Here is a 21,965-nt window from a genome sequence, read left to right as displayed (position 1 = left end):
GCTTCCCTCTGCACCCGACCTCCTCCTTCATCATCGACTCTTGGCTTCCGCACAGTTGGGCAGGAGCAGGCGGGCTGACCCACACTGTGACCTCTGGGCCAAGGACACGGGTCTGCAACCACCTTCCCGCCCCAGGACTGCTCTCCCAGGCCTCCGGCTCTCCTAGCATTTGTGTAACTGGTCATTTTATTCACTTGTATGGCCTCCTGCCTTGGCCCTGCCTGATCCCCCATCCCTAGGAGCCCCTTTGAAAGAGTAAACGGAGCTGGAATGAGGGACTGACGCTGACGGATGGACAGATAGCCAGACAGCCTGGAGGCAGATGAGGACACAGCCGAGGGACCCAGACGGCTACGGTGAGTGTGAGAAAGCAGGTGATATACACGTGAAATGCTGGCGACAGATGTGAGCAAGGCAGATAAAGGAACCTGGGTCACTGCAGAGCAGAACAGAAATAAAAATGCTGATTTATCACCAGCTGGACACGGCCCCCTGGAGGCTAAGTGTGTGACTTTTAAAGAAATAACCTGAAAAATGGGTCTGGCTCAGCCGAGAGCCTTGGAATCCTTTTTTTTTCCTAATAGCTGAGATATAATTCACATACCATACAGTTCACCCATTGAGTGTACATTTCAGTGATTTTTAGTATATTCAGAGTCGTGCAACCATCACCCAGTCCATTTTAGGACATTTTCATCACCTCAGAAAGAAACCCCGTACGTTTTATTATCACCTCCCTGTTCCTTGTGCCCGCTCCCCATAGCCTTAAGCACCCACTAATCTTTTTGTCTCTATAGATTTGCCTATTCTGGACATCTCCTATGAGTGGAATCATGTACTTTGGGGCCTTTTGTGTCTTTAGCATAATGTTGTCAAGGTTCACCCATGTTGTAGCACGTAGCAGTACTTCATTTCTTGGGGAGGGATAAATTAGGATTAACAGATACATACTACTATACATAAAATAGATAACCAACAAGGACCTACTGTATAGCACAGGGAATTCTATTCAATATTTTGTAATAACCTAAAATGGAAAAGAATCTGAAGAAGAATATAGATATATATAAGTATAACTGGATATATATAGAATATAGAATATATATAGGTCACTTTGCTGTATACCTAAAACTAACACAAAATTGTAAATCAACTATACTTCAATAAAAAAATAAAATACTTCATTTCTTTTTATTGACCAGTAACATTTCGTGGTACAGATACACCACATTTTGTTTATCTACTCATCCAACTGACTGACAGGGTTGTTCCCTCCTTTTGGTATTACGAATAATGCCACTACGAACCTCCCTGTACAAATTTCTGTGTGTTTCTACTTCTCTTGGGTCCACACCTAGGAGTGGAAGTGCTGGTCATATGGGAAAGAACCTTGGAATCTTCTTCCAGATTTAGAGATCCTCCATAAAAGAAATTCTACAAATAATCCCAGCACATCTTATGCAGGCTTCCTGCATGCCAGGTCCTGTTCTATATTCACTTGTAGAATCTTCACAGCAATATACTGATGAGACACTAGCATTATCTCAATGGTACAGACAAAGAAACTGAGGCACAACTCTGCCTGGCTCCTGAGAACCTGCTCTTAACACTAGACCAGAACAAGGTTTGTGATGGGTGAAAACAAGACCAAGGGCACCCGTGAGTCACACCCCAAGGACCTGAAGCAGTGGCTTCCCCTCCCTTCCTGGTGTGACCCCAAGGGACAAGCATCTCCCCCGGGGAGGAGCCCCCTGAGGGCCCCCAGGCCTAGCCACACCCCTCCATCCTGGCTGAGATTTTTCAAAGGAGGGGAGGGGGTGGGCTGGGGGAGATCTTTCCTCTGCCATCAGCGAATCTGACCACTTCCCTCTCCCCTCTCCCCCACGTCAGGACAATGGTCAAAAACTCAGTCCAAAAGCATTTAGTGAGCACTTACTACATGCCAGGCACTGTGCTGTGCACAGAAGATCCTGCCAGGAGCAAAACAGACACAACCCCTGGAGCTGACACTCTAGGCGGGAGAAAGACAATACACTGCATAATAATAAATATATACGGCCCCCATAGCAGCGGGTTCCTCCTGGCAACCGATACACGCACCCCTCCTCTGTCGCAGAACAAAGGACCCCATTCCCTCCCCACAGGGGATGGATACAGCAGTGGGGTTGGCCAGGTGCCACGTGACGCACGCACACACTTAAGCAGGGCAAAGGGGCACACATTGGGTCTGAAACAGGAAAGACATCCTCACACAAGGCGATGAGGCTGAGGGGCCTCTTAAGTTCCTGGTAAGGAAGTGTTCTAGGCCCAAGGCCATTCTATGAGGCCAAGTCCAGGTTAAAAGACTGCACACTCAAGACCCCTTCCCAGCACAAGGCAATGCAGATCAAACCCAAACATCTACAGCTGGAGGCAAACGCAGAGATGAGCTTAGTCCAGGGTTTCTCAATATCAGCCATGCTGACATCTGGGGCTGGAGAACCCTCTGCTGTGGAGGGCTGTCCCATGCACCGCAGGGTGTCAGCAGCATCTCTGCATTCTACCCACTAGATAAAGGCAGCGCTCCCCACCCTGCAGCTGCAATAGCCATCCAAGTCTTCAGGGTTACAATCACCACCCCCACCAGTTGAGAACCACTAATCTAGATAAACCGTGTCCGATTACAGATGGGGAAACGGAGGCCGAGAGAGGTTAAAGAATCAGAACAGCTACCACAGACTGGGCACCTACCTGGTGTTGACCCGACGCCAAGGGCTCTAGACGTTATCATCTTGAATCTTCGGCACCATCCTAGGAGGGAGGCATTACCACCTCCCTTTCACACATGCAGAATCTGAAGCTCAGAGAGGCCAAGGGACTTTCCCCGGGCCACACAGCAGGTGAGTGGCCATCAGAACAGGGCATCCCTGACTTGGGGTCCAAGCAGCCGCCCCCAAGAGCTGAAGGTGAGGTTCATTGAGGGAGTTTTGGTAAACAGGCAACAGCTGCTGGCAAATTCTTTCATTCCATCTGTTGACATGTCTGTCATCAACTGCAAACATCTGTGGGTTTCCACCGGGGTCCGCTTGACTCCTTCCCGTCCCCGTGGTCTGTCAGGCATGCGCAGAATTACAGGTTTCCGAGCTGATGGGCCACCTTTGGCCTGTATTATCCCGGGTCTCAGTGGGCAGGTGGCCCTGGTGAATAGGTAACCATCTGTCATAATAAAATCATAAGCTGTCAGAGCTGGATGCAGCCTCAGAACGTACCTGATTCAGCATCTGTGTTCTCCAGGCAGGAACTGGGGGCCCGGGGGTGAGGGGAATACCATGCTCAAGGTTACACAGGGAGCTGGGGCGGGGCCAGAAAGAGGACCAGCTGAGATAGAATGCACATACCATACAATTCACTCTCTCACAGCGTACAGTTCAATGGCTTTTAGTATATTCCTAGAACTGTGCAACCATTCTCACAATTGAGAACATTCTCATCACCCTTCCCAAAACCATTGGCAATCACCCCACCCCACCCTCGTTTTCCTCCCCCAACTCTCCAAGCCCCTGACAACCACTAATTTCTGTCTTTATGGCTTTGCCTATTCTGAATGTTTCATGTAAATGGAATCATACAGTCTCTGGTCTTTGGTGACTAGCTTCTTTCACTTCGCATAATGTTTTCAAGATTCATCCGTGTCTGTAACAGGGCTGCATTCCTCTTTAAGGCTGAATAATATTCCATTGTATGGATAGACCACATTCTATGTGTCTGTTCATCCACTGATGGACATTTCCATTGTTGCCACTAGACTGTTTTCTTGGTAACTTCCATTGATCGAGAGCTTCCTATGTGCCAGCCTGAGCACCTGACTTGCAGACAGATCAAACAGCCCTGGAGGAGGCAAAATTTTTCCCATTTCACAGTCAGGGAAACCGAGGCTCAGAGGAGCCAAGGGACCAGCTCAAGGCTCCAAATCAGAGGTGTTCTCAGAGGCCCCAAACTGGCAGCCTGGGGGCCAACATGAAATGCACTCTGGTTTGGCCTGAAAAGCATTTCATAGTTGCTTGAATTAGCTGCAAACATTTGAAACTTCAGGGTTTTTTGTGTTAAAAAAAAAAAGGATTTCTAGCTTCTCTTGAAAAAAATAATAAAAAATCACAAGATCTAGCCACACAGGGCCTGTCTTTCCCTTTCCAGGAGTTTAGAGACAGCTGCTGAGAGATGTGCTGTCCCCTCAGGACAGGACTGTGCTCTCTCCCATCCCCTGGCCCACCTGCTGGGTTAGGGTGACCCACCATCCAGCTTGCCCAGGACTGTCCCAGTTTTAAAACTGAAGGTACAGGGCCCAGGAAACCCCTCAGTCCTAGGCAGGCGGGATGGCTGGTCACCCTACTGGCCTGGAAGCCCCATCGCCTGACAACCCTGCCACGCATCACTCCCCCCAAGACCCTTACACTATAAGTCACACATCAGCTTTGGTCCAGCGTCTGGTGTTCTCAGCTATGGTTTTCTTCTACCATTTCTCCCCCTGCCCACATTCTCCAGGCCCCAACTTCTCATGCGTCCTGGGCAAAATGAGAAATATAAAGAGTCTGAATTCTTCGTTAACCTGGACTAACTCCATTTCAACTCTTGTCCGTCCTGAGATGGAGGCCTTCCTGCTGTTATGAACCTCCTTTCTTCTATGAAACAATAGGGGAGGAGAGATCGTTGGTGAGGTTTCTAATGTCTTCATTAGGTAAAATAAAAAGTTAACCGCCTCATGTCCAACCTCAATTTTTTAAAATAAACTTTAAATTTTAGAATAGTTTTAGATTTAGAGAAAAATTGTGAAAGGAGCACAGAGAATTCCATATACTCATATCCAACTTCCCCTGTTATTAACATTGATACATTATTATTTACTATGGTCTGTGCTTTATTCAGATTTCCTTAGTTTTTTTCCTAAAGTCTTTTTTCTGTTCCAGGATCCCATCCAGGACACCACACTACATGTAGGTTCCTCTGGACTGTGACAGTTTCTCAGACTTTCCTGGCTTTTGATCACCTTGACACTTTTCAGGAATATTTATCAAGTCCCTCACCTGGGATTTGTCTGATGGTTTTCTCATGATTAGAATGGGGTTGTGGGGGCTTCCCTGGTGGCACAGTGGTTAAGAATCCACCTGCCAATGCAGGGGACATGGGTTCGAGCCCTGATCCGGGAAGATCCCACATGCCGCGGAGCAACTAAGCCCGTGCGCCACAACTACTGAGCCTGTGCTCTAGAGCCCGCGAGCCACAACTACTGTGCCCACGTGCCACAACTATTGAAGCCCGCACGCCTAGAGCCTGTGATCTGCAACAAGAGAAACCACCGCAATGAGAAGCCCACACACCACAACGAAGAGTAGCCCCCGCTCGCCACAACCAGAGAAAGCCCGTGTGCAGCAAGGAAGAACCAACACAGCCAAAAATAAATAAATAAATAAATAAATTAAAAAAAAAAAAAAAAAGAATGGGGTTGTGGGACTTCCCTGGCCGACAGACTTCCCTGGCTGTCCAGCGGTTAAGACTCCACTTCTACTGCAGGGGACACAGGTTGGATCCCTGGTCAGGGAACTCAGATCCCGCATGCAGTGCGGGTTGTGTATTTTGGGAGGAAGACCCCAGAGGTGAAAGGCCATTTTCATCACCATCATATCAAGGGTACGTGCCCTGAAGATGACCTATCATGGTTGGTGGTGACCTTGATCACCTGGCTGATCGAGGTAAATAATTTGGAATTCTTTTGTGTGGGAAATTCATCTCTCCTCCAAATTAAAAAAACTATCATATATATATATATATCATATATATGATATATATATATATTTTAACTTTCTATCAGCAAAGCCCTAATCCTGGCTTCACCACTGCAGGCTCCAGCTGGCCATATGGGATTTGCCAGAGAGAGACAGAGCCCCCTCTGTGTGCCAGGCCTATGTGGGGTATTTTTATTTCACATAAAAGGGTGCTTTCTGGCAAAATGGGGCTCAGCCTCCCCAATTTACAGAAGAGGCTCAGAGAGGCGAATGGAGCCCCAGGTCACACGCTATGAGTGGCAGCTGCTGGGTTTGAACCCACTTCTCACCTCCCTCCCCAGCCACCCCTGAGCTGGCTTGCTAAAGATAACTGCTAGCAGCAGGAAGACACCCAGGCCACGGAGGCGGGGAAATTATACCAGCCTGGATCCTCCGCTCTCAACCCACGGGGCCCCACCCACCCGCAGGGAGACATCCCACGGCGCGGACCTTCAGCTGCTGCTGCTCCGGAAACCTGGAGTTAGAAAATGGAAAAGGTCTGGAGATGAACCGCAGGACGCCCCAGCCAGAAGGGCGCCACCTGGCGTCGCCCCTCCCCCATTGCCCTTTATACGGGGCCTGGTGGGCGCCCACCCACTGGGAGAAGCCTGAACATGTCTTTAAGGGAGTCTTGGCTTACTCCCCGGACCACATCCTGAGGCTCATCTTCATCATCCCCCTGCCTCCAGCGGGGCTGGGCTGGGCAGTGGTGAAACCCGGGGGGCTACTCCTGAAGGAAAGTCTGGGAGTCCTGGACCCCACTCTTGACCTCTAAGGTTCCCCTGGTGCCCTGGGAAATGCAGCTCAGGTTCCCCGGCAGGAGCACTGGACTGGGGGGTATCCTGAGAGGCTGATCTACCCCTTGGGAGAGCCCTTCCTGCTCTGTGGGCCTGGGGGTCCTCCTCTGTAAACTGGGGGTAAGAGCTGACTCCCCGGTAACTGCCCAGTCCCCTGCTTCCAACCCGGACGCAGCTGGCCCAGCCGCCTCTGACGGGGTCCTCTCGGCCTCGGTGGCGCGTCCCCTGCTCTCTGCTACCCCCTGCAGGTCATGTTTGGAAGGGCAACTTGGCTGAAAGCACCCAGAAGGAGACTGAGAACTAGGTTTCTAGACCGGCATTCCTGGGTTCCCATCCCGGCTCTACCACCTGCTAATGGAACCTCAAGTGTGCCACTGAACCCCTCAAAACTGAACCCAATGCTTTGTCATTTATAAAATGCATATAAACAGGTGAGGAGGACATCTATGCATCTCTGTGGTAACATTTGCCCAGGAAATTATTGCCTCCAGCCTTGTCCATTCTGCATCCTCAATGCTGTTGTGTCCACCCACCCACCTCTGCCCGGGCTGGGCCTTCATCCTCTCTCCTGAATCACTGCCTAGACCTTCAAGTGGCCTCCAGTCTCCACTTTAATCCACCCTCCTAACTCCACCCAGGGTTCTCTTTCTAAAACACAGATCTCATGAGTAACTCTCCTGCATGCAATACTCAGTGGTCCTCTATCGATAAAGTCACACCCTTCACAACATTCAAAACCTTTCCCCTCATATCTGTCAGAATGGCTTTTATCAAAAAGACAAGAGAAAAAAAAAAAAAGACAAGAGATAACAAGGGCTGGCGAAGATGTGGAGGAAAGCGAACTAGTGCATAGCTGGTGGGAATGCAACTTGGCTCAGCCACTATGGAAAACAGTATGGAGTCTCCTCAAAAAATTAAAAATCTAAATACCATATGGTCCAGCAATTCCAGTCCTGGGTATATATCCTAAGGAAATTAAACCACTATCTCGAAAAGATATCTGCATGTTCACTGCAGCGTTACTTACAGTAGCCAAGACATGGAAACCACTGAAGTGTCCATGGATGGATGAATGGATAAAGAAAATGTGGTATACATATACAATGGAATAGTACTCAGCTATAAAAAAGAATGAGATCTTGCCATTTGTTACAACATGGATGGATCTTGAGGGCATTATGCTGAGTGAAATAAGTCAAAGAAAGAAAACTACTGTATGATCTCACTTTATAGGTGCAATCTAAAAAAGCTGAATGATACAGAAAACAGATTGGTGATTGCCAGAGGCCAGGGGGGCAGGTAGGACTGGGGAGGCATGAAATGGGTGAAGGGGGTCAAAAGGTACAAATTTCCAGTTATAAGATAAATAAGTTCTGGGAATATAACATACAGCATGGTGATTATAGTTAACAATAATGTATTGTATAGTTGAAAGCTGCTAAGAGAGGAGATCTTAAAAGTTCTCATCACAAGAAAAAAAATGTAACTATGCGAGGCGATGAACGTTAACTAAACTTATTGTGGTGTCATTTTACAATATATACATATATCAAATCATTATGTTGTATGCCTGGAACTAATACGATATTACATGTCAAATGTATCACAAAAAAACCCCAAAAAACAAAGAACTTGTTAGACTGGGGCCTTGTCTTGTCTCTGATCCAATCATTTACCATTTCTTTTTCCATCCTGGGCTCCTGCATATGAATCCACTGGCACCCTCTGCACCCCCTCACCCTATGGTGATTCCCAAATCTGGGCCTTTGCATGTGCTATTCCTGCTGCTGGAAGACATTGCCTGTATCTCTGTCCACTATTTGTCATTCAGGATACAGCTCAAATGTCCCCACTGCTGAAAAGCCTTCTTTCCTTCCCACTCCCTGCCCTGCCCTGCCCAGAGAAGAGTGGGTCCCTCCTTTGACTTGTCCTTCAGGCATCTGCTCGGGATCCACCTCCTCCAGGAAGCCATCCCTGACCACCCCATACCCCCAAGGTCTTGAGTTGGGATAGTGTGCCTTTGGTCTGTCTGACCTTGGGTACTGAGCACTGTGAGGTTAGGGGCTGTGTCTGAGTACTCGGGTATCCCTGACCCAACCATGGCTCGGCATGGAGGAAGAAGTCAGTTGGGGTTTGGTGGATGGGTGAATAAATAAATGAATGAATGAACGAAAGAATTTGGACAAGCAAGTTAGAACTGGTGATCACAGGAAGGGTTCTTGAGTGCTACTTGGAGGACCCCTTGGCTTCATGGGAGGTAGAAAAGGCTTTGCTCTGACACAGATCATGGCTCCTTTGACCCCATCTAAGCCTGTTTCTCCACAGGCAAACTTGGGAAAATATTAAGCCATTGCCCAGGTGGTTATAAGGATTGACTGGGATCACACTGCTATTGGTTTATAGCCTGGAACCCGAAAGCCTTATGTCAAAGCTCATGGGACCTTTAGGTGTTTAGGCTTCATGATGGGATTCTAGGAGGGAGTGTCCAGGACACACAGTGCCCAAAGTCTCCAGTGCCCACCCTCCACCCCTTCCACCCACCACTGGGCCCTCTGTGCCTAACACTGGCCACCAGTCTGCTCTTCCAGCTGCGCCCCAGGCAGGCTTTTCCAGGGTCTGGGCTTTAGCCTCTCTCGGCCCCTCAGTCTCTGCAATCCTCCCTGCATCCCTGCTCCCCCGGGACATCCATCAGCGTCTGGCCAGCTGCTGTCCAGAGCAGCCACTTCCGACCGGTCCCCCCATCCATCACCGCAGCCCAGGGGACTTCAGCCCAGCTGCAGCCATCAGCCCCAGCACCCACCCCGGGGCTGGGGCTCCCGGCAGCCTCTCTGCTTAACCCCAATTCTGGAAATGGACAGCAGCTGGGTGGGGACGGGTAGGGAAGACCCTCCACTCCAGCTGTTAGGAGGGGACACCCCTACAACTGACCTGCTGACAGAGGCCTTTTGCAGGCCACCCAGTCAAAGGGAATAGGAGCCTGATTTTCACAGCAGCAATGACAGCTGACCTCTATTGAGTGTTTACTGTGTGTTCCAAGCACATTCCCTGCCTCTGCTAATTCAATTGTCAAAACAAAACAAAACAAAGACAACCCATGAGGGGGAACTTCCCTGGCGGTCCAGTGGTTAAGACGTTGCCTTCTAATGCAGGGGGTGCGGGTTCGACCCCTGGTCGGGGAGCTAAGATCCCACATGTCTCGCAGCCAAAAAATCAAAACATAAAACGGAAGCAATACTGTAACAAATTCGATAAAGACTTTAAAAACGGTCCACATCAAAAAAACAAACAAACAAAAACAACCCATGAGGTTGGTTCTGTTATCATCCCACTTCATAGGTGGGGAGACAGAGGTTCAGAGAGATGCTGTGACTTGCCCACAGTCACGCGGCAGGGAAGTGCCACAGCTGGGATTCAGACCCACACTGAACGATGGAATCCACGCTCCTTCTACCCTACACAGATCCCTGAGTGGAAGTACATGGAAGACAGAGGGAAATAAGGACCAGGGTGGAGGGGAAAGAGGGATTCCTGCTCAGAGAGGCATTCCTTGGGAGCTTTGAGAGATGGGCAAGATGTGGGTGGGCAGAGGACTGATGGGGATGTGTGCTTAGCAGGGGAGCACCTTGAGCAAAGGCATGGAGGTGGGAGCCTGAACCACCATCAGTGCAAAAGAGCGAGAGTCAGCGAGATACACAAGACACACACACAGTGTGAGGCTTGTAGGTGATGTGGATGTGTGTGAATGACTGCATTTGTTAGTGATTGTGACTGTGTGTGTGTGTGTGTGTGTGTGTGTGTAAAATTTTGAAAGGCTTTGAAATGGGCAAAAAAGATGACTGGTGTCTTGCCTAGTGCACCCTTCTGGGTTATCTTGGCCTTTCATCATCTTCAAGGTATTTCACACGATGTAGAAAAGCGACTGTAATGCAAATTATTCTCCTCCATAGAAATGCAAATTACTTGCATCCGGTAGAGACACAATTGATTTCTGCCCTGGCACACTGACCAGTTTTGCACCTATTTGTAAGTTCATTTCAGCACTCCTAATTGCCTGCGTTTGTGTGTGTGTGCGCTTTTTAATACTCCTTTGAATTGGCTGTAACATCTTACTAGTTCCCTCATAAATTCATGAGTCAAATAAAATCTTTGACATATGTTCAAAGATTTTATATTTGTATGAGAGTCCTGAGTTTCCTTTCTTAAAAATATGTTCCTTTACCAGGGCCTATGTGCCTGCCTGCTCAGGGGCTGCAAAGCCTGCACACCCCCTGCCCCCTGCCCTAGTGCCCCTCAGGCTCTGGCCTGTCCAGCTGACCACAGACAGTATGCCCCCCTGTGGGATGCCCAGACCAATCATGGTTCTTGTGACATTAGTCAGCACTTACTACACGCCCAGCACTGGACTGAGCAATTTAAATGTCTGAGATCGATTCTTTCTCCCAACACTGCTGTGAGGCAGGTGGTCTCATCGCCCCCATTTGACAGATGGGGAAACTGAGGATCAGAGAGGTGAAAAAGTCAGCTAGAGAGAAAATGCCAAGGCCAGGATTTGAACCTCAGCCATCTGACTCCCGTGCCCATGGGTTCCTCCACCATCTACAAGTGAGTGGGTTGAGTGGGTTACTCTAGCTGCTCCAGCTCAGAGAAGGTAGGAACAAGGGCTCCCAAAGGCCAAGCCCCAGCCCTGCCACAGAGCAGTAGGGGAGGCTGCTCCTCAGTGGGGAGCACCTACTATGTGCCAGGCCCCAGCCAGGCACTTCACATGCACACTTCCACAGTGTCCTCACCATAGTGAGGCAGGTCCTGCCTCATCCCCACTGGACAGAGGAGGAAACAGGCTCAGAGAGGTTAAGCAACTTGTCCAAGGTCACAGAGCAGAGCTGGGATTTGAACCCAGGTCAGTGTGTCTCCCAAGTCTGGTCCAGGTTCAGTCTGCCTTCCCCTGGTCTGCAGGGGGGTCACTTATCCCAGCCGGGGTTCAGAGGGGACTACAGTCAGCAGTGGTGGACATTGGTCCCCTCCCCGACCTGCTTCCTGCCTGGGAGATACAGACAGTCCCTTCAGAAGGAGCTGGAGTTCGGAGTGCCAGGTGTGCCAGACCCACCCTGCCCCCTTCTCCAAGAACGGTCTGGGGCCTCCCAATCAGATGAAACTGGGGCTTCGCTGCTGTCTGCATGCTCCTCCATGCCTCAGCCTCAGTTCCCACACCCGGAATCCTGCTCCCGCCACCATGCACAAAGCCTAGCTCACTTGTTAAACCACATAGCACAAGGTTAAAAGGAGCCCGCCGGTGCTTCCTGTCTCAGTAAGTGGCACCTCCACCCACACACGAGCACAGCTGTTATGCACGCCCATAGCACCATGAACTCCTGGGTAACATGTATCACAGTTATGACTGAAAATCCCACGAGGTCCTCTCAGTTTCGCTGTGAACCTGAAACTGCTTCAAAAAATTAAAGTCTTAAGAGACAGTTTTTTTTTTTAATCCCATGAGAGTATCTACGAATCTGTCCCCAAAATACAAATCCATGTATGCACAAGGTTTTGTTGTTGCCATTGCAGCACTAATAGTATCAGCAAAGACTGGAAACAATACAAACATGTACCAGGAGGAAACTGGTTGAATAAAATGGACATCCACAGAAGAGAGCACTACACAGCTGTGAAAAGGAACAAAGATGCTCTTTTTTTTTTTTTTTTTTGCGGTACGTGGGCCTCTCACTGTTGTGGCCTCTCCCGTTGCGGAGCACAGGCTCCTGACGCGCAGGCTCAGCGGCCATGGCTCACGGGCGCAGCCACTCCGCGGCATGTGGGATCTTCCCGGACCGGGGCACGAACCCGTGTCCCCTGCATCAGCAGGCGGACTCTCAACCACTGCGCCACCAGGGAAGCCCCCCAAAGATGCTGTCTTAATCCTGCACTGGAGTGATCTCCAGAATGTATGATTAAGTGAAAAAAGCAAAAATAGAATCCAAGGAGCAGAACTGTGTATGCAAAGTATTCTATCTTCTGAATATGTGTGGGGTGTGTATACATTTGCTTATATTTTCAAAAAGAAACAATGGAAAGATAAAGCAGAAGCTAACAAAAGTTGTTACCTATGGGGAGAGAGGTAATTAGCCAAAGGGAAAGATGTGGAAGCTGGATTTCACTGAGTGTGTCTGGTTTTAGAGTATTTCGTTCGTAAATGCAAACTTACAAAACTGTAAAGCCAAGACGAAAAAAGCAATCCCTTAAAATAAAAATACCCAACAGAAATGAGTAAACCCGACTAAATGCCAACTTGGCAAACACACTAAGAAGGACTACTGGAAGTGACTTTAAAACAGCAGTTTGATTGTACATCCCTAATGGGCTTTAACCTAAGGACCACAGAATCACAAAGAAACAGGAGCACAACGAAATCTTCAACAGCGCTCAGTTATCTTACAGGTAGTGATTATATCGGTATTATTAGGTTGAAACTGTCTGCTTTATAATATAGGATAAAGAAGATAAGAAACTGGATTAATATTGTTAGGAACAAAGGTTTTCTGTGTAAAAATAAAACAAGAGATACATAAAATCAAATAAGTTAACTGAAAACCTTGTAATCTTAAATGTGAATGATAATTATCATTGCCTCCAGCTTTAAGCCTAGATGCAGTGATAACCCAGTGGGAATGAACATCCCTAATGTCTAGATTGTGATTCCTAACTCCCATTTATTGCCAAAAGGAACAGGGCTCCTCTGAGAAACAGCTGATTCCAGGTAGAAAATGCATGAGATGAATCTGGGACATGTCATCCATAAATCAAGAAAACTGTCAAAGACTACAGAGGTCATGTCGAAAAGAAGCAGGGTGCAGGGGGAAGAGACTCCCATTTACTTTTGCTGGGTACGGTTCTAAGCACTTTACAAGTATTAACTCACCCTTAGGAAAATTACTTAACATCATTTAATCCTCACAATAAGCTTGTTATGAGATTTGTATGATTATGCTCGTTTTACAGATGAGCAAACTGAGTCCCAGACGATGAAGGAAATTGCCTAAGATCACGCAGCACTTAGATGGCTGAGTGAGGGTTTGAATCCATGACCTTAGCCATCTTCTAAGCTGTCTCTTCCTTAATGCAGGATGATCAGCATCGAAGTAGAAAAGGAAAATAAAGAAAATGGCCCAAGGCTTGGTACAGGCCAGTCTGGGGATTGTTTAGAACCACAGAGAGTACCCCCAGTCCCTCCTTGTTGGGCCACCTGTGCCAGGGTGCTCAGAGGCTGACCCCAGTGGGGATCAAGGACCAGTTGTGATGTGCTCGGCCCCGTACCCTGGTCAGCTGCAGACCACGCTCCCATAATGCTCAGCCTCCCTACAGCCACTCCTCACATCCTCCTGACTCTCTTGGGGCCACGTGGGCGCTCTTCCTCAAGACCACCACTTCAGAGCAGCTCACCATTTACTTCCTCACAATGCCCAGCCAGGTGGGAATGGGCATTCCCATTGCTCAGATGGGGAAACTAAGGCTCGGAGAGGTATTGAGCTTTCCGAGCTCATGGAGCTTGGGAAGAGGCTGATTCTGGCATCCGTGCCCTTGTCCCACCCTCTCTCTTTCCTCTGTTGGCTCGTTCTCTTTGGAAGGCTGAGCATGGGGTGCTGGTGGTCCATGCTGAGGAGTGAGTTACCCTCATTTTGGTGTGTGTCATCTCCCCAGCTTCAGCTGGGAGCTTGGAGGAGGGGTCTGCGTACATGAGCTTGAGGCAAGAAGGCTGCTTTCCCCAAAGAGAAAGGAGCCTGCCATCCAAAGCACCCTGGACATCTCCTGCCCTCCGTGTCCATACAGCCACTGCACCCAACCAGTCCTACCTCCAGAACACTCCTGGAATCTGTTCCCTCTTCACCTAAAGCCACCACCCTGGCCCAGGCCACCAGCAGCTCTCACCTGGACTGTGGAAGCCTCCCACCCAGCGCCCCCCTCCCCGCTTCCTCCCTCGTATCCTCCAATCCACTGCAAGAGAGAAAAGGCAGATTCCAGACGTGTTTTGAAGGTGGGATTGACAGCATTTGTGACAAATGGGAAAATGAATATATTTCGTTTCTGCCATCATCAATGTGCCTCCCTTTTCTACCTAGGCCTGATTTTATTTCTTTTTAGGTAACCAGTAAGGTGGAAATACCAGGCTCTCCACAAGGCCTGGAGGCTGGGCCAAGCCCCCACCATTCCCTGCCCGCTCTACCCCCCAGCCCAGCCCTCCACTTTCTGCTGAAGGCTGTTTAAGAGGCAGCAAATCAATGCTTAGGAGCAAGGATCTCACACTCTCTGCAGCGACTAAAAGGCAAGGAAGTAAAAGAGAGAATCGTTATAGCTTACAAGGGATTTAAGAGAAATGCCAGCCAAATGCAATGTACAGACTTTGTCTCTTGATTTGAACCATTAAACACATTTAGAAAACAAACGGGGTCGGGTGGGAAGATGGGATTTGAGAGGATATTACAGAACCATGAACTTCTTGTAGGTGTGATGTGAAAGTGGTGATTAAAAGAAAATGTAGTTATTTCAGAAAGCTCACATCACAGAGATACATGCTGAAGAATTTATGAATGAAATGCTTAGATGATATGATTTGTGATGGAAGAATCCAGCGGGGAAATGGGTGGGGGCAGAGCTGCAACCAGATGATTTAGAGGAAGGTGCACCTTTCTCAAAAGATATGGAGGCGCCTTAAAAAACTAAAACTAGAGCTACCATATGATCCTGCAATGCCACTCCTGGCCGAAAGTCATAATGTGAAAAGATACATGCACCCCTATGTTCACTGCAGCACTATTCACAATAGCCAAGACATGGAAGCAACCTAAACGTCCACTGACAGATGAATGGATAAAGATGTGGTACATTTATAAGATGGAATACTACTCAGCCATGACAAAGAATGAAATATGCCATTTGCAGCAACATGGATGGACCTAGAGATTATTATACTAAGTTAAGTAAGTCAGACAGAGAAAGACAAATATATGATATTGCTTATATGTGGAATCTAAATAAATTTGATACAAATGAACTTATATACAAAACAGGAATAAACCCACAGACAAAGAAAACAAACTTATGGTTACCAAAGGGGAAAGGGGTCGGGGGGAGAGATAAATTAAAAGTTTGGGATTAACACATACACACTACTACATATAAAATAAATAAACAAGGACCTACTGTGTAGCACAGGGAACTACATTCAGTGTTTTGTAATAACCTATAAGGGAAAAGAATCTGAAAAAAATAGATATATATATGTAGGTATAACTGAATTACTTTGCTGTACACCTGGAACTAACACAACATTGTAAATCAAATATACTTCAATTAAAGAATAATTAGATATATACAACACTATGTACAAAATAGATAACTAATGAGAACCTACTGTATAGCACAGGGAACTCTACTCAATGATCTGGGAAGGAAATCCAAAAAAGGGGGATATGTATACATATAACTGATTCAATTTACTGTACAGCAGAAACTAACACAACACTGTAAAGCAACTATGTTCCAATAAAAATCTTTCTAAAAATCATTAGAAAAAGATATACTTCACATGATTCCAGTAAAAGCATGGTGTCTAGAACTAGAGCAGCCTGTGGTTTACCGATGCTGAACATGGGGGGAGCACTCTTGGGCTGGGGACACTTATTGATTAAACTCTTATCCTGTTTACTCTTGTCTAAATCAGGGACGGATGTGAGGATATTGGAGCTAGACTGTGGAGTTCAAACCTTGCTCTGACACTCCTTTGCGTGTGACCTTGGCCAGGCACGGTCCCACTGTGTGCATCAGTTTCCCCATCTGTCAAGGGGGGTGTAATAATGTCTGCCTGACAGAATTGTGGTGAGAGTCACAGGAGTTAACCAGCATGTCACCAGCACTAAAGAAACGTTAGCTCTGATTATTGCTATCAGGTAATATTTGAGTGTTCCCATGATTTTTTTTTCACATTTCATTTGTCTGAGCCGATCTGGACCCCCTGGGGAAGACACAGAACACCTGGCTTTGTTGTTCTTGTTTTAAATAGATATATTGAGCTACAATTCACATACCATGCAATTCCCCCACTTAAAGAGTAAAGTTCAGTGGGTTTTTCTTGTGTCATCCATCACCATAATCGGTTTTAGAACGTTGCCCCCAAAGAGGCCACTGCTTCAAGGAAGGGGTGGGGTAGTGACTCTGAGCCCCCTGTGACTTCCCTTCTGGCAGAAGGGGTGGGCTGTGGGGACCGCCACCTCCCCACAGCTCCTCTGGGGTGGGAGCAGCCAGCCCGTCCTGCAGTGTTCTTTAGGGACACCAGGGACCAGCCAGCCGGCCTGGGCTCCAGACCCACTGCATTTACTGCAATCATGCGAAGTACCTCTTTAGAGAAAGGTGACTGCAGACCTCCGTGCGGCTCTCTCTAGGTCGATGATAACCTGCCACAATTTAATTTCCTCCTTTTTTCTCAGGAGGGAGGGAGAGAGAACCACTAGCCAGATATGCTGGGTGTTAAAGGTGCAACAAGGCCCGTCAAGGGGCATTTAATGACCGGCCCCTGGAAAAGGGGGGCAGCCAAGGGATCAGAATGGCTCTGGGGCATCTGGCCCAGCAACTGGGGAGCTGGTGGCGACATTTACCGAATGAAGGGAGGCAAGCAGGAAAGGGGGGGAAGAATCTGGATCTCCCACCATCACGAAACTCTCGCGAGGCTTGAATAGGATTTGACAAACCTTCCAGATGAGACTGAGCTGGGCTCAAATCTTGGCTCCTGCCTTGGGCCACATGGCCTGGGGCAAGTCACACTGCATCCGGTCTCCTGGTCTGTAAAATGGGCTGTAAAACCTGAAGGGTCCGTGTGAGGGGCCAGGTCAGAGCACACCCAGCATGAGGCAAGGCTCACGGTAGGAGGTCCATGCACAGTGGCCTTGACAATGATGGGTGTTAGTTCCCCTCCCTGGCTGCACATCTTGGGGAAATTCCAGCCCAGGGAGTACCTGTAATGGGGGTGAAGGAAGCAGAGGGGCTAGAAAGGGCTAAAATAGGGAACTACGGGTAAGGGGGTTTCCAGGCTGAGCAAGAAGGGAGATTCTGGTACGTCAGGGGCATGGAGCCCATCACCCCTGCCTGGCCTCCCCAGTGCCATGCTCACAAGTGCCGTCCAGGCCTGGTCCACCCCTCGGTCCCCTTCTCCCACCACTTCTTTTCCTCCCAGACGCCCTGGCCTCTTTGGTCCCCCCTCAAGCCTTTGCCTTGACTGTTCTCCCCACTCCCCCGCCAAACAATGCATTTCCATGACTGTCTTCTTTGCATCCTCAGATGAGGCATCACCCTGACCCCCTCTCTCACGTAGCCCCCACCCCAACCTCCCCGAGTCTCTATCACGTCACTCGTTAGAGCATTTATCTGTTTCTGAAGTTATATTGCATGATGTATTTATCAATGTGTTTTCATGCTCCTGGCCTCCCCCTCTAGACTGTCAGGCCCCTGCGGGCAGGGATCTTGTCTCCTTTTTCACGTTCTCTCCCCAGAACTTGGCATGTGCATCCTGAGTGGTCTAATGGACATTCCCAGGGGTGGGGCTGGGCTGAGCCTGGGTGGGGGCTTCCTGGGAGGAGACCTCTAGGAGCCCTTGATCCCCAAGGAAGGGAATGAGCCTCTGGCTCTCAGCCAGCAAGGCAGGCAAGGCTCCAGCCCAGAGATGGTCACTCAGCAGCTCCAGGGCAGGGCGGGGCTCAAAGGAGGTAGAAGACTCTTGTCTCCTGGAATGGCAGGGGCAGCACTCCTTGTGTCCCCAGGCCCATGGCTCTGGCCAGGGGGCTCTTGGCGGGTTGGTGGCCAGTGGGTAGCCAGGGCCCTGGAGGCTCGTCAGACCCTCCTCCTGAGAACAGGCTGCTCCCAGCTGGCCCGGCCCTGCTTAGGGCAGGACACCAGGCCTCACCCTGAATCCCCGCTTTGCTCTCTCTGCAGGCTCCCCACGGCTGGGCCTGCCGGCTGGCTCTTTGCTAAAAATCCTCCACACCTGACCGTCCCTGCCTCAGTCCAAGTCCTTCATGGGCTGCAGGGGCCTCCTCCCTGCTCTCCCGGGCCCTCTGATCTGTTCTCCACGAGGCAGACACAGCCAGCTCTTTAAAATTTAATCTGGGTCCCACCCATCTTCCCAGGGAGGATGAAACCCTTTAAAGTCCTTGCACTGCTTTGCGGATAAAGCTCAGCCACCCTCCCCGCTACCTGACCTTTCCACCCTGACCTCGACCTCCGTGGCCAGCAGCGTCTCACACATTACTCCCCTCTGGGTGTTTCTTGACCGCTGGGCCTTTGCACATGTGGTTCCCCCTGCCTGGAAAGATCTTTCTGCCTCTCTGCTCAGTTAGTTGTCCTCGCTCAGCTTTCAGATCAGGCCTCAAACATCACATCTTCCAGGAAACCTCAGGTCCCTGTCAAGGTCGCATCCCTCTACACAGTCTCACAGCACCGTATTTGCCCTCGGGGATTGTTCAGGGTGACTGTATAGTTACGTTTAATGTCTGCCTCCCCTTAGACTGAAATGTGCTGAGACTGGGAACCTTCTCTTACCTGCCTCTCTCAGCACTGCACCTGGTGCATCAAAGTCTGGATGCAGCAGAGACATGCGCGTTCCTTCGTGCATTTGCTCTCCATAAGCATTTGCTGAGAATCCACTGTCTCTGGGCTACCAAGTTGGCACAGACCTGATCCTGGCCCTCAGGGGGCTCAGCCTGCTGGGGATCACACACTACAGTGAGACCCGGGCTGGGCAGCGGCCACAGAGCAGGACCTCAGGGAGGGCTTCTCAAGACTTGAACAGCGAGTGGAAATCTGAGAAAAGAGGGGGAAGGGAACCCCAGTCGTGGGAACAGCCTGTGCAAAGGTCCTGAGACAGGAGGAGACAGGAGGCATCAGGGAACTGTAGTGGCTGAGCATGGCTGCAGTGCAGGGAGGGAGGAAGGGGTGGAGGATACAAGGGCTGATGGAGATGCTCAGGACCCAGAGCTACCTTCCTGCCTCACTCCCCTGTGGTCTCCCCCCAGGACAGGTCAGGACCTGCCAGAATCACGCTCACCAGCTCCAACTCCCTCCCTCTGGGGCCAGAGCAGCAGGGACAGGGTTTGGTAGGGGCAAGGTTTGGCAGGAGCCGGGTTTGGCAGGGGTCGAGGGCAGTGTGGGAGGATTTTCCTCCATGCATTGGGAACCAGGGAGCCCCAGGAGGCACCAGCTCTGCTCAGAAATGATTCTCATTTTCTTGCACAACCCTCGCTCTCAGCCAGTTCTCACCAAGTGCTCAGCTGCCTGTGTACCATGTCCATGCTACAGATAGAGAAACCGAGGCTCGGAGACTGGGGTCTTGGAGCTGAGATGAGTCAGAGCCGGGCTTGAACCCACAGGCTGTGTGACTCAGAGCCCAGAACGTGTTCCTTGCAGAGCCTGTTCCACGTGGGGCAGTCTGGTTCCAGCACAGTGCCCATCAGGCTCAGGACTATCAAAATAGCATCAGTTCCCTGTCTGAGGGGATTGCTGGCTCTGTTCCGAGGCAGGTCCTATGGCTGCACACCGCATCAGCCCGTTCCAGAGTTACAGGGGTTCTCTGTCAGGCAGGCACACTGCCTGGAATCCCAGTCTTTGCAGAGGCCCTGAGGATGCCCTGACAGAGCTGCTGGTGCAGGACCCCCATAAACAGGAGGGAGCACCTTGCCGGGTGCAGAGGGTTCTGGGGCTCAGAGGGTGGGTTGTGGCCTTTGCCCACCTCTCACCTCACATGGGGAGGCTGGCAGGCAGGTTCCATCTTACTTCCTGGTACCACTTTTCCTTCTGGAAGCTTCTCCTTGACTGGAGTGAGATCCAAGGGGGCAGAGTCCTGCCTGCACCCCTGGACCCCAGGGCCCCATCCACAACCTCATCCCCAAGCACAGCCCCAGGGCCAGCCCTGAGCCTGCGGGCTCCAGGCTCAATTTGTGCGTGAGCAACCTCTCAGCTCTTCCTGGCTTTGTTGTTTTCCCAGTATTTTCTCTCAATTATTTCTTTTCCTCTAAATATTACTGTGTAGATTTTGTTATAGATATATTAACTATTTTCAATAAATTGCATATCTATTTTCATTATATATTAATATAATAGGTTAATATATTATGTTAAGATATTCCTATATATTATAATGATAATGCATATTAATGTAACAATAACACTACACATTAGAATTTTATTATTCTGTTAACTTCAACAGGAAGATCTCTCAGACCCTATCATTTGTTAGTACTGTAATCTGGGACTTAAAATTTCTCTGAAGTCAGTAGTTGTTATTATCCACCTGTTTATAAAAGCTGCCCATGAACTGAAATTCTTTTCTGGAAACAGCACCCACCTTACGAGGTTGTGGGGAGGGTCAGATGAGGTGACTGGCGCTAAGGACAGTCAGCGCTCAACAAACACCAGCTTGTCATTCTGGCTCAGCAGAACTGTGTCTTCATATGTTTCAAATTATCCTTTAAAATCAGTAAATCAAAAAGAATAAGGCACGTCTATGTGTGATGATAAGGAGTGAATTTCAAGCTATATTTTCAAGTGAGAAAAGCAAAGAATAGAATACCATGTATAGAATATTACCATCTGTGCTTTTAAAATAGGGATATATCTTTATCCATCCATCCATTCATCCATCCATCCATCCATCTCCTGCGTTCAAACAGGATAGCTCTGGAAGAGAAGAGAAGATGGAGCATGCACACCTGGACCCGCACCTCCTCCCCTTTTCCTCTGGTTTTCTCCAAATGTGTATGGTACGTGATGCATGATACTTCTGTATTTACTGTCCATCCCCTCCAGTAGAATGGAAGCCCCATGAGGGCAGGGATGTCCGCCTGTTGTGTTTGCTGTTGTGACTCCCACACCCAGAACTTTGCTGTCCAACGGGTCAATCACCAGCCACATGTGTTGCTTGAGCCCTTGACACTGGGCTGGTTGGAACTGAGATGTGATATGTGAATCAAATCCACATTGGGTTTTGAAGACTCAGTGTGTCATGGACTGAATTGTGTCCCCCCTTCCAAATTTATATGTTGAAGAACTAAGCCCCACTTCCTCAGAATACGACTGTGTTTGGAGACAGGGCATTTAAAGAGGTAATTAAGGTAAAATGAGGCTATTAGGGTGGGCCCTAATCTAACCTGACTGGTGTCTTTACAAGAAGAGGAGATTAGGACACTGAGAGAAACCAGGGACCACACACACAGAGAAAAGACCATGTGACGACACAGCAAGAAGGCAGCTGTCTGCAAACCAAGGAGAGAGGCCTTCCTCAGAAGAAACCAACCCTGCCAGCACCTTGATCTTGGACTACCAGCCTCCAGAACTG

At 49.2% G+C, this 21,965-nt stretch overlaps 1 protein-coding gene across 3 annotated transcripts in view; it reads right to left on the bottom strand.

Moving 5' to 3' along the window:
• Nucleotides 1-21,965, bottom strand: part of LITAF (lipopolysaccharide induced TNF factor) — a 111,733-nt gene that overhangs the window by 75,750 nt on the left and 14,018 nt on the right. For all 3 annotated transcript variants that reach the window (XM_067706629.1, XM_067706631.1, XM_067706630.1), the window contains one exon: nt 2,731-3,195. In XM_067706629.1, the coding sequence (XP_067562730.1) occupies nt 2,731-2,770 (40 nt within the window). In that variant the 5' untranslated portion in view covers nt 2,771-3,195. The remainder of the gene's footprint in view (nt 1-2,730; nt 3,196-21,965) is intronic.

Source organism: Pseudorca crassidens, chromosome 15 (assembly GCF_039906515.1).
Source record: "Pseudorca crassidens isolate mPseCra1 chromosome 15, mPseCra1.hap1, whole genome shotgun sequence".
Lineage (NCBI taxonomy): Eukaryota > Metazoa > Chordata > Mammalia > Artiodactyla > Delphinidae > Pseudorca > Pseudorca crassidens.
Note: the sequence above shows the minus strand (reverse complement) of the source record. Positions and strands in the feature narration are given on the sequence as shown.